The sequence below is a fragment of the Saccoglossus kowalevskii genome, chromosome 12 (genome assembly GCF_978046115.1).
Source record: "Saccoglossus kowalevskii chromosome 12, keSacKowa6.1, whole genome shotgun sequence".
NCBI classification, from domain to species: Eukaryota; Metazoa; Hemichordata; class Enteropneusta; family Harrimaniidae; genus Saccoglossus; species Saccoglossus kowalevskii.
In genome coordinates, this window is record NC_140652.1 from 32,420,418 (window position 1) to 32,434,576 (window position 14,159).

General features: G+C 33.7%; 1 protein-coding gene across 1 annotated transcript in view; it reads left to right on the top strand.

Annotated features, from left to right (window-relative positions):
* The window catches only part of LOC100372549 (uncharacterized), a 47,644-nt gene extending 34,717 nt beyond the window's left edge, over positions 1-12,927 (top strand). The window contains exons 43-57 of the mRNA XM_085506570.1: positions 121-366; positions 1,418-1,534; positions 1,697-1,827; positions 2,000-2,237; positions 2,537-2,668; positions 3,575-3,691; positions 5,351-5,460; positions 6,819-7,047; positions 7,213-7,359; positions 7,690-7,762; positions 7,970-8,013; positions 8,197-8,492; positions 8,678-8,779; positions 11,644-11,804; positions 12,177-12,927. Coding sequence (XP_085362696.1) covers positions 121-366; positions 1,418-1,534; positions 1,697-1,827; positions 2,000-2,237; positions 2,537-2,668; positions 3,575-3,691; positions 5,351-5,460; positions 6,819-7,047; positions 7,213-7,359; positions 7,690-7,762; positions 7,970-8,013; positions 8,197-8,492; positions 8,678-8,779; positions 11,644-11,804; positions 12,177-12,189 — 2,156 coding nt within the window. The 3' untranslated portion in view covers positions 12,190-12,927. The remainder of the gene's footprint in view (positions 1-120; positions 367-1,417; positions 1,535-1,696; positions 1,828-1,999; positions 2,238-2,536; positions 2,669-3,574; positions 3,692-5,350; positions 5,461-6,818; positions 7,048-7,212; positions 7,360-7,689; positions 7,763-7,969; positions 8,014-8,196; positions 8,493-8,677; positions 8,780-11,643; positions 11,805-12,176) is intronic.
* The last annotated feature ends 1,232 nt before the right edge of the window (positions 12,928-14,159 follow it).

Here is a 14,159-nt window from a genome sequence, read left to right on the forward strand (position 1 = left end):
GTGTGAATTTTAACATGAGCACTATGGTCTTCTGCAATAAAGATATTAATGGACCTATTTCGGAAAATATTTATATGTGATATATGTTTAAATGTTTTTTTGTTTTTTTATTCTTTCTAGATATAAATGAATGTAATGATGTAAGCTGTGACGCAATGGCTGATTGTGTGAATACTATCGGTTCTTATTACTGTGAGTGTATTGCTGGTTATGAAGAAGATGAACACAACACCTGTAATGACGTCAATGAGTGCTTGTTAGGAAGAGACAGCTGCGATGTCAACAGTGAATGTCAGAACACACCAGGATCGTATATATGTGATTGCAATGATGGTTATTCAATTGCTGACCCCTTATCCTGTCAAGGTAAGTATTAGTTATGATATTAATGTAATATTTGGTCTTCATTAAGTGGTATATAGTTTTATGTACTAGTGAGAAAGCGTTTGTTTGGCTCTTTGAATGGCGTTCCAAGATTAAAATAAAGACGTTCCGTTTTTCGAAATTGTGTGTTTTTTTTGTGTTTTTTTTTTTTTGAAAACCGAAATATAGTAAGTTTACTGGTAACAAAAGATATTCGATAAGCACCCTAATAATATTTTTCATCGATTACACATGAATATTAAAAACAAAACATAATTTGTTATATTCTCGATATTTTTAGCTTTGGTGTTGACTTTCACTTTTTGGACTTCTTCTTGAAAACTACTAGCCTAATTGTTTTGATACTGGGTGCATAAATACCTTGGGTAGACCTCTCTTAGATTTGTTCTTTTCGTGATGATATCTTTAATTCTCCGATTTAGTGAATTATTTTTTGGTATTGAAAAACCTGAAGTCCGTTTGATTTGATATTATACATATAGGTACTTCAGGTAGACCTCTCTCAGATTTTTTTAATTTCGTTGATGATATCTTCACTATTCAAATTTTGACGAATAGTTTTGTAATTTTTGGGCAAAAAGTTTGGTGGCTTTGATATTATAGATACCTCATGGGAACCGATCTCAGATTTGTTCATTTTATGATGATATTTTTGAAGCTGATTGAAATTATAATATGTGTGTTTAACAACTCATGTATAAACAGTGACTTTAATAAATATGATTTTACTTTCCAAATACTGTAAATTTCTTCATGAAACGTGAAAAACCAATGTTGAAAACGAAGAGTTATTATTGTAGTGTTGTGCTATGGACACAAAGATGGAAGAAACATTTCGATGAACAATATCAGGTTGAGATCCTAGTGGTTACATTTTTAGAATGGGAATAGTACACGTATCACAACGGCCACCGTTTTGCATTACTATATAAGACGAATAATGTGAAGCAGGGTAGAAAGGAGGTTCTAAACTAGTATCATAATTTGTATATGCAATTAAATTATTATAATGTGCTCCATGTATATTTCCTAGATATTAATGAGTGTTTAAATAAACCATGTGGTGACAATGAACGATGTGTCAACAACCCTGGGAGCTACCAATGTCAGTGTAAACCAGGATACTACAAGGAGGATGACAAATGCAAAAGTAAGAAGGGCTCTTGAATCACTTGATTCAATACATATACATTTAAAATAAAATAAACTTGACGCACGTCGATAGCATGGCTTACTTGTGATTCAAAAACAGCGAAATACAGAAATGTTTAATCTATCGCAATTGACATGGCTAAATTTATGTCATTCATAGAATCCAAAGCGTTTAATGTGTCCATGATACTTACGTCAGTCGGAGGCATCAATCTTGTAGATTTCAATAATGACCTGACTTCAACAAGGTCGGAACTGTATACTATTATAACGACCACAATAGAAGATGATGTAAGTATTATGTGTTCTTTGTTTAACAGATAATATTTATATTCTGACGTGCATTTACAATGTGACATGCAAGAGTTGATATCAACAGTGTGCTATGTTGTGACGTGAATTATTAGACGAAAGCAAAGTGTACAGACCTAGTATGTCTAAATACAGTGTATGTCTCTTTCAGATGGCAACACTGTTTTCAAATTCAGAAATATCCTCTGATTATTTGAGCACAATAGTAGCTGTATATGAAGATACAGATGGTGGAACATTAGTGCGATGTCTTGTTAACACAAAAAGCGCATCTTCAATAACTTCTGATGATCTGCTATCGGCTTTCACTGTTGGTCTAGCACAGGATGGAACACTGGTTGGGATTTCAACTTATATACGTCAAAACTCGTTTAAAAGTGATGATATCGGTAAGTTTTAGATATCAATTATGGATAATATTGAGTAATCACCCTAGTAATCTCAAGTAAATAGTGCATTGTCCGCCACGATGTGTTATATGTTGACAGTCATAGAAATCTATGTATACATTTGTGAAATACAGAAACTAAACGATTGATGAATTCCATGCAATGTACATACACGATTATGAAAGAAAACGTGTTTCACAGACCTCAATAGAACAAAATGCTATTGCATAAAATCTTTAAAAGGCATATATTGTTATGGCATGTATGACTTTCAGTATTTGTGTGTTTCCGCTTAACAGTCATCAACCACTGTTTGGACGCCACTGATACCTGCACAGAAGGTGAAGTCTGTGTTTTCACTGGAAATAATGTTTATGACTGTGAATGTGCACCTGGTTATAGTATGGCTGCTTCATCGGGGAAATGTATAGGTGAGTATGCACTGAATTGTAATTCTATATTCACCCTCAATCATTAGTCACATAAATACAAACAATATACCATATAGCCTACCTTCGTAGGACATGTGGATTCCGCCTATCACGCCTCGCATGATCTCGTCGCTGCATTCCTGAGAAAGCCCACAAGGACATTATCTCTGCCACAGTATTCTCACTACTTGATTACTGTGACACTGTGTATTCTAACTGCAGCATTACACTAAAAAGTAGTCTGCAACGTATCATAAACCTTGCTGTACGCATCCAATGTGGCTTGAAAAGACATGAACCTGTCTCCATTGCATGATCAGCTCTTGGTTGGCCAACCATTCAAGACAGACAAACTAAACACTTTAATAAACTCGTTTACAAATGCAAGCAATATTTAGTTCCACCATACTTATCTGACCTTCTCATTTCAAACTCTGCCATCCATTCCTACAACACCATAAATTTCAAAATCTCACACTCGCTCTTTTAAATATCGCGCAGCTACAGCTGCTAATAATATTGTATAATTTTATCTTACTACTTTGTTGTCAATTCATATTTTACCCCCATTTATGCATTTTATCGTTTTGTTCGGACTGCTATGTTATTGTCATTTTTTTATTGTAATTTTATCATATTATTTCGTAGTCATTTAATTTTATACCCTATTTATGCTTTTCTTTATTGTGTTCTCTGTCATTTTTACAGTGGTTTGTTTAATTCTATGTTAATTTTTATATCTATATGCTGTGCATGAAAAAACATTTATGGATGTACTGTTCTCAATGAATAAATTACAAATTACAAATTATTGAAAAATATATAATCTAATCCTTCAGTATCATCGTAAATTAGAAATTTATATCAATGTTACCATTTCATATAATGAACATGATTGTATTTCAGACATTGACGAATGTATAGATGAACCATGTGATTCAGAGTATCAATGTATAAACACTGCAGGCAGTTATAAATGCACATGTCTTCCTGGAACATTCAATACAAGTGGAAAATGTGAAAGTAAGATTGTTAAAAATCTTTATTAGTTTGCCATCATTGTTTGTCATCATTGTTTGTCATCATTTTTTGTCATCGTTGTTTGCCATCGTTGTTTGTCATCATTGTTTGTCATCATTGTTTGTCATCGTTGTTTGCCATCGTTGTTTGTCATCATTGTTTGCCATCATTGTTTGTCATCATTGCTTGCCATTATTGTTTGCCATCATTGTTTGTCATCATTGTTTGCCATCATTGTTTGCCATCATTGTTTGCCATCATTGTTTGTCATCATTGTTTGTCATCATTGTTTGTCATCGTTGTTTGCCATCGTTGTTTGTCATCATTGTTTGCCATCATTGTTTGTCATCATTGTTTGTCATCATTGTTTGTCATCATTGTTTGTCATCGTTGTTTGCCATCGTTGTTTGTCATCATTGTTTGCCATCATTGTTTGTCATCATTGCTTGCCATTATTGTTTGTCATCATTGTTTGCCATCATTGTTTGCCATCATTGTTTGCCATCATTGTTTGTCATCATTGTTTGCCATCATTGCATATTCTTGAATTCAGGCTGAAAATACTGTATAAATGACATGTTTTTTAACTAACTGTAATCGGTTAAAACGTGTTTCGATGAACGTTTTTAATGAACGTAATTCAGTATGACAATCCTTAATCTGGAAGAGTGTAAACCGGATATGGTTATGACATAGCCGATAATGAAATAGAATAGAATATGAAAAACGTTGTTTAAATAGGTATTTAGACTCCTTTCAATTGGCAATTGCCTTGATTATCACTGTATATTATTGGCTTGTCAATTATGAGTGAAGGTGGAGTCATAGTAGTGGCAAAATGTGGTCATCGTAACTTGTGGGCGCGATAGCTCCAATAATATTTAATAAAAGTATGAGTAACTTCCATATAATGTTTCTACATTCTAATTAGATGATCATTATTAAACTATCCTCAACTATGATCTGCCATGTGTAGCTTAACTATGTTTGATGGAGCATCTATTTTTGTTATTAAAACACATAAACCACAAGTAATTGTATGATTTAATGTAAAAGGGTTAATTATTCACTGAGTTTTAATTTTGCTTATTTCGTTGACTAGAAAATGCATTAAATTAAAACCCAGTGAATATGTAAAATTTAGCATAGAACACATTATCGAAATGATAAAAACGTGAATTAAAAATTCACTGAATATACCTGGAATGGTTAATCGGCGATATTTAAACCCAGTGAAAATTAGTCGTTTTACAGTATTATGAGCTTATTACGAGTTTGCGTGAAGACAGTGCGGCGGTAATATAGACCAACGCGTAGTAAAGTTTTATGCGAGACCCGTAATGCATGCGTTCATATTTTGCGGTATTCGCTTGATAACTTTATTATTATACATCTTTTTTTCTGCTTGTAGTAATAATTTAATGAGAGATTATATCCCGAACATTGACGTTTAGTGAATGGATGCTATTTCTGTCGTGTCGCGTTATTTGAACAGTCGAATAGTACTTATAAAACAGTGATTTTTACAGTACAGCAAATTATATTGTTTCCGGTGATATAAACAGTTAAAGTACAGTTAAAGTTCCTCTAATGTTTGGTGTGTCCTTCATCAAGTAGCAAACATGAACAATATGATAACTTTTTTTGTGTGTGTGTTTTCAGACTCCAAAACATTCAAAGCTGACGTTAAAATCGTTGAAGATTACAAAGACGAGTATGATGACTTATCATCATCAGGTTATAAGGAAGTAACAAGACGATTCACTGAGGCGGTGAGTTCGTTCACTAATAACAGAGGGCATTTTTTTTATTTTTTTATTTTTAATTAATTATTTTTTACAAAAAATAATTTGCGGTTTATTGCACGCATTTTGTGAAAAATACATTCAGACAGAATATTGGGTCCAACTCAAATTTATAAAACTGTGAATCATAGAAAGATGTTGCTTTCAAACATTCTAAACCTTGATTTTTCGGACGGTTAACACTAAAACTATCTCTACAGTAAGAAATATCACACAAGTATGTAGTTGTTACAGCATTAGTTCCCGTCGGACGTAGTCCGAAACGGGGACTTATGTTTTCGGTTCGGTCTGTGCGATTTTTCAGAGCAGCCTGGACAGGTCATAATGGGAAGCATGTGCACAGTGATTTATTGTTGATTTGGTTGACCTTTGACCGACTGGTAGCCATTTTTGGCCCAAAAAACACCAAATATCAACATTTGAACATGTCAACCGTTCCTCGGACATGCCTTGACCAATTTCATTCAAACTTGGCATTGGTATATGAGTTGTTTATGCCCATTTTACAAAGTTGTTTTTACAGACGGGGTTTGAATGTGGTACAAATGCAAGATATAATGGGTTAAATGTTGTTTTTAATTATTTTTGAATTTCAATGAAATTTTGTGAAATGGTCATTTTAACCGTTTATTGGACATGCCTTCGCCGATTTCATTCAAACTGTATACCTGTTTCATGCACATTTGTAGTTAATATGCTGAATATCCCAATATTTTAACATAATCTGACTATGTATTTCATTGTTTGTCAAAGTCACTAAAAACAATACGGGAACTATTTCATTTACATTGATTTGTTTACTATCTCATATTCTTAATCAACAATTCATAACTTTTTTTTACGAACTTCGAGTTGACATACACCCCTTCATTTACACTTATTCTTCAACATAACTAGTATGCAGATGATGAACTGTTTTATGTTGCCTTCTCTCATAAGATGTAATTTAAGTCAATTGAGTTCAATAGATGAACGTTTCTGGCACATTGGATACATTAACACATTGAAATTAAAGGTATTTGTCGAACAATAATTCATATACTAAGGTATAATTCACAAAGAAACGTTTTGTTGCATGGATTCCAGGAAGAATTGTTAACTTTGGCGATGGTAGTGGTTTGGTGGTGTCGGTGTTCGTTGGTGGTGTAGTTGGGTGGGTGTTTGTATGGTGATGTGCAGCAGTAGTGTTGGTGTAAATAGTTAATTTACAATATGCAAATATAGCTTAATATCATCGTGTATGTCATTACACATGTTAGTTCAAATGCTATTAAACTTGTTTTGTCGAATGCATTTTGACAGTTTTTTCTGCATTCCCTTTATAGATGAGAATTGCTCACACTGACACTACTAAGACAAGATCTGACTACCAAGGCTGTCATGTACAAAAGCTAAGCCGTGGCAGTGTTAATATAGAATATATATTATATTTTAAAAAAGATACAGATATAAGTGTGTCAGATTTGGAAGACGTTCTTGCCAATTATAATGAGGTGATTGATGTCACATCTAGTACCAAGGTGGTGTTTAAAGATAGCACTCTTCTCATCCAAGGTATAATGTGTATGGTTGTTATTTGTAAAGATTTTACAATGAAAGCTATGATAATTTGAATGACCACCTACAGCAGTTGTCACATTGTCTGGAGGACAATATGGTGTGTATAATAATCATTTGATTGGGTAGTTGATTATTTTAATAATGATATTTTTCTTCCAGAATATACTCCAAAAGCATGTGACAGTGATGTCACACATGACTGTAGTGTCGATGCCGATTGCATAGATGTAGTAGACAGATTCCATTGTGATTGTAATAGTGGATATGAAGACGAATCTCCTGAAAGGCCAGGAAGAATTTGTACAGGTAAACAATAAGAACAACAATGAACGATCGTTTGATCATTTCACAAACATGCACAGTTTCATACAATTGTTTTAAATGTGAGCATTCACTAATATCATGCCTTGTCACTTGTTGTAATGAAACTCAATAAATGCACCAGTAAACGTTGATATAATTATTAAATTGCATGGTATGTATTTGAATATACGTCGTATAAAATGCGATATGATCACTAAATAATTATAGGATCACAACATATTTATATATGTTTGCTACATCAGGGAATAAAGAATATAACGTATATCAAGTATTTTTACCTCATGTTATGTCTCTACTTGAATTTGCTTACAGAGATTTGTCCTACAACGTACTGCGTCAATGGAGGAACTTGTGTTGGAGACAGCATCGCAGAACGTAAATGCGAGTAAGTGAATCATTGAAATGTACTTTGTTTCATAGTTAAACCATTTCATGGCAGACATGCCGTTAATGTAATGTTAGTTTGTATTTGCATGTGCATAATACTGCAATGTATGCACTGTCATCGTAGTCTCTTATGTGTGATAGTTCTGTATATATATTATAATATTAGTATAATGTATACATTCCTGTCGTAATTTTATTTTAACAGGTGTCCAACAGGTTACGTAGGACATATATGTGAAAAGTCGACAAGTTAGTATTTCATAAAATAATATATTATTGCTCAATATATATATATATATATTCAATGCTGCATTCTTCTTCCTCTAATCATACTATCTATTTGATATTTGATATTATTTGAATTTCATGTTCATTAAATTTAAATGATGTAATAAACAACGGTTCCAAAATTCAATTATCTCTCTTCCACAGTGTTACCGAGCAATGATTTGGACCGGGTCTTAGTAATTTCAATTGGTACAACGGCTACTATAATCACTATTGCCTTGGTGATTTCGGTCATATTTTGCTGTCTAGTACGCAAGAAGCAAGATGCAAAATCAGGTTCGGTTTCTGATTTTTTTAATCGTGTGAAGGAACAAGGACAACGCAACATGTGGCGATACGGTGATGACGACACTCTTAGTGATATTTCATGGGATTCCCAACCGGAAGAACAACTGAAACACCTTGCAAAGGTCATGGAACATGCACCAAGGTTTGAAAAGGTTGGTACCAAATGCAATAACATCCTTCCACTGAAGGTTTTTCAATTATTAAGTTCATATGTTATTATTGATATTATTACTAGATTACTACATTTGATTGATTGATATCCATACATACACTTGACAGCATAGTTTCTATACACAGTTGTAAGTCCTATAGTTTATATTAACCTGTCATTTTACAGCCTACACGACCCAATTTGGGACCAACAGAATATGACAACAAAGGGTTTGTTTTACCGTATGTTGCGAAAGGAACAGAGGCACAAGATTCAGACCGTGCCAAGGTAAGTTCAAAGTACTTATTTAATCATTTAAGCTGTCAAGGCAGTACACCATGAATATAATGTATACTCTATTCGTTTGTAAAATGTATTTTTTAGAACAAGACAGTCTCGATTTCCACAGCATTCCTAAGTTCGAAACGGGAACTTATAATTCGGTCTCCACCCATCCGCCATATTTCATAACCCAGTTAACCAAACCAAAAGTGCCTAGTAAATTATCTGGGACATATGCACCCCCCCCCCACTCCCTATATTTAGGGGGGCCTATTCTTGTTCCCTCATTTTTTTGACCCCCCCCCCCTATCTAGGGAAAAGAAGAAAAGTTAACCCACCCCCCCCCCCTTCACAGGCTTTTCCGATGAATTTCACCCCCTATCTAGGGAACTTTTCAGTCTAGAACTCCTTTTAAACCCCCCTTTTTTGTATATATCAGGAAGTGTTATGAAATACACCCCCTATTTTGAGAATCTCGGGGGAAACAAGCACAAAATACCCCCTTTTCTACGATTTTCTCGGGGAAATGTTCCCGAGACAGATCGTCAAAAAGTACCCCCTTTCCCGAGAGAATGGGAACGCGCATGCGGCCCCCTATGGATCCTGAGTGGGGGGGCGGGATATGCACATGCAGTGGTTTACTGATTAAATTTAAAATGGCTGACTTGTAGCCATTTTGTTTTTTTGAAAATGTGGTATCTTATACATTTGTCAGTTGTTGTTCAAATTTGGTACATATATTATACATGTTAGAATACATGACTATGACAATTCATTTCGTGATCCGATCAAAGATGACCGACTGGCATCCATCTCGTTTTTTTTTTTGGAAAACGTGGTATCTTGGACAGAATTTGTCGGTTTTCGTTTGACACAAACATTATACATATTGGAATACATGTCCATGTCAAATTGTTTCATAATCAGATCAAAGATGGCCAATGACAGCCATCTTGCTTTTTGTCCATACTTCTATACCTCCAATGCATATGGACCATTTTTATTCATATTTAGAACATTCATCATACTTATTGGAATGGATACATGACTATGACAATTCGTTTCGCGATCGGATCAAAGATGTCCGACTGGCAGCCATCTTGTTTTTTGGAAATGTTATATCATGAACATGATTTATTATTTTCATTCAAATTTGTTATATGTATCATACATTTTAGGTAAATGTCCATGGCAACTTGTTTTACAGTTGGATCAAAGATGGCCGACTGCCTTTTTTCTTGCTTTTTGACCATACTACTATATCTCCAAGGCTTTTGCACCATGTTCATTCATATTTAGCACATGCATCATACATATATGAATACATGGCTATGTCAGTTTGTTCTATAATCAGATCAAAGATGGCCGACTGGCATCCATCTTGCTTTTTGGAAAACGCATCTTGGACAGGATTTGTCTAATAATGTATAATGTTTGATACAAATGTTATACATATTGGCATACATATTCATGTCAGTTTGTATTATGCGAGAAAATTTTTGCTCTATTCGCTATTTGTTTTCAAATCATCTCTTTATGAGGTCTAAATTTCTGTATTCTTACTGATTTGACTATATACTGTGGTGCATTTGTCAGTTTTGTTCACATGAATGTCATTTTCAAGGGATTGTAGTGTTATTGTTTGTTAATCATTTGTGATCTTGGAATATGTCAGTTTGTTCTATAATCAGATCAAAGATGGCCGACTGGCATCCATCTTGCTTTTTGGAAAACGCATCTTGGACAGGATTTGTCTAATAATGTATAATGTTTGATACAAATATTATACATATTGGCATACATGTTCATGTCAGTTTGTATTATAATCAGATCAAAGATGGCCAACTGACAGCCATCTTGCTTTTTGTCCATACTTCTATACCTCCAAGGCTTTTGGATCATTTTCATTCATATTTGGCACATGCATCCTACATATTGTTATACATACATTGTCAGTTTGTTTCATAATCAGATCAAACATGGCCGTCTGGTGGCCATCTTGCTTTTTTACCATACTACTATAAAATACAATCATCGATCTGCATACATTCCATACAGATTTGTTTAATAAATACCGGTGCTGGTTTCAAATTCAGAGTTTCCATTGGCGGATATGAGCTTGTGATGTGATAACACTCTTACACAGAATATAGCAGATTTCTATAACAGGGTCCATAGCGTTGGGAAAATCCTTTGAAAGTCTTTGGATGTTTTGAGGTCTGGAAAGTCTTTGAGTTGTTTTTAAATTACAGGAAAAATAAAAAAATCTTTCTCCAGGAAACTACCATATCCTCAGAACTTTGATGAGCTTTGGTGACGATAGTGGCCTGAATTAGGGGTCAAAATGTCTTGGAAAAATGCAAGAAAGTTTGGGAAAAGGTGTGGAAAAGTCTTGGAAATCATTTGCCTCTTGGTGCTATGGACCCTGTATAAGAAACTATTTCATCATAAATAATATATATTGCAGGTTTCACATGCGAAAAAATGTTTGCTCTATTCGCTATTTGTTTTCAAATCATCTCTTTATGAGGTCTAAATTTCTGTATTCTTACTGATTTGACTATATACTGTGGTGCATTTGTCAGTTTTGTTCACATGAATGTCATTTTCAAGGGATTGTAGTGTTATTGTTTGTTAATCATTTGTGATCTTGGAATATCTTGGGTATGTTGCTTATTTCTAATTTAATTGTTGAGTCACTTCTAGTTGAAAGAATGTATACATTATATGCATAACGCTTATGTAGGGTGGTAAAGAATGTATTATTTTGAAGTTAAGCAGTCACCAGTATTTGTGTGTCTCTGCTTTGTATATCTTATCCATGCATTACATTAACATATGATTGTCAATTATTGTACTGTTTACTTTAGGCTCTAAGGGATAGATCACAATCCGTGTATGATGCCGCATATAGTGATGATCATGGTAGACAATTCTCTTATCTGACTGGTCACCAAACCAGGCACAGCCATGATGACATTGACTTACAAATACCTCAGACTCACAATGCTGACTTCAGAAGACAATCGAGGTACGAATAATGAAATACATTCGTTTTTTTTCAACAACGAACTATGAGAATTCAAATAAAAATCAACATGAGTAAACATTAAATCTTCATTGTTAACAAATCAAATGTTAAACCTTAAATCTGCAAAGTACTCTATACAAAGTAATTCTATACGATATATTGTTGAATCGGCAATAGAGAATCTTATTGAATAACTGGAAACAATCTTCATGATGAAACCATATCACATTTGATTTTAAAAATACATACCGGGTATCTGAAAATATTTCGAAATCAGCGAAAATGTATATATTATATATTGATGATTATTTTATGATTAAGAGCAAACATATTTTTAAAAACATCCAATATTCATGTTTTTTTGTATTTCAGATATGATTATTAAATGAATATTCTATTAGCTGGACCACAGTTGCTACATGGACTTATATGATTTTTTGAATTTTATTTTTGTTTTTTGTTTTGAGATATTGAAAATGAGAATTGAACTTCATTATTAATCCATAACAATGTAATCAGGAAGTAACACGTCATATAAGTATATTACTAAGCATTACAATTGAGTATTGATTGTAAAAGCCACAACCCTGAATCTGACGTTTTAACTTATATATTCAAGTAGCAAAATAAATAATAATTGACAGATGTTGCCACGTCTAGACAAAAGTATAAACGACAAATAACATGACTACGTGAGTACAGCAACATCATTGACAAACACTTTTGTTGCAATGCCTTTACATTGTATATGTTACCAAAGATGCACTTCAGGCGATTTTGATTTTTGTTTTGTTTTCACTAATTCGTTTTGCATTCCCGAGAATACGGTAAATTTTGACATACCAAGTGGCAGCATTACCGAGAGAAATTATTTCTGACTTATAAACTGTTGTTATTTGCAGAATGGTGATGGCGACAGTCATAACATTTTTCTATTCACTTGTTATATGTAAATTTTAAAATACATGGTACATAGTCTATATCAAAATCAGATAATTTACAACGAGAATGAGTATGCACCTAATGTCTTTCAACAACTTATTTTATATTATCCAAGACTGTAATTATTCAGAGATTTATTTTTATATTTTATTCAAGAAATAAACGATTTATATACATATAACTGTTCTGGTAAATGTTATCAAACAGTTAATATCAATCTATATCAGATCAGTGCAATTACAATCAGAAACGAATAGCGCATTATATATTAAACAATTAGTGTACGTAAAGTGTCAGTGACATTATGACCCTCAAAAACCCTGACACATTAACTAGCCCTGATTGATATTGTATAATTGGATAGGGGATTAGCAACTAATGCTCATTGATATAGTATTGAACACCATGGTCACACTTTAACTAGCCCTGCTCAGTATCATATAATTGTATGGGCGGGCTGAACAACTAATGGCTATCGATAGCACGCATTGTATACCATTGCCACAAAGTAACAAGCCCCATTTAGCATCATGGGTATCAATCCCAATCTTAGGAACACAGGGTAATATAAATATATTTGATGATTTTTTTAGCACAAAAATGTCCACCATTCAGCCATTTTGAATCTGATAGTTATACCAATATATCTGTATATCTATGACGTGATGTCTAACGAACACATACAATTTGAACATAGTCAAAGCACGTCAAAAATATGGCACTAGAACCGCATTCAAACCAAATGGCCACCAGTTGGCCATTTTGAATCTGATCTGAAAAACAAAATGACGTACATCAAGGTCCCATAATGTCCAATGTATGTACCAAGTTTGAACAAAATCCATCTGTAAACAGCTGAGATCCGGTTCCGGAATTCAAGAAATGCTTGTTTTTTGTCATTGTTCTGCACAAAAATGAATGCCATTCAGCCATCTTGAATCAGATCGTAAAACAATTGATGTGCATACGTAAATTTTATGTATATGTGAAGTTAGAATGTTGTCAAACGCAACGTAATATTACCGTAATTGGTATAGTACAGGTGTGATGGTTCAAATACCAAAATGGCAACAGTAACAGAAGACTTCCCTGGTGGCGATGATAAAATACGAACACGAAGCCAACAGATGAGGTTTCAATTGGTAAACTCTGCAAACATCAAGTACAATAACGCGGTAAAACTCCACTACTCCAATGACTTGATACTTAAACTCCAACGAGATCTCCGATCTGAACTCAGTGCTGAACAACTCCTCTATATATACCCCCACTGTCTATAAATAGACCATTACATCAGCATACATAATGAGTCTGGAACTTACTACAAATTTACCTTCTATTGCCTCCTACAGTGTTCTATTACCTATTCAACCAGTTTCTAAAAAAAATCTAGAATATTCCACCCAGACACAG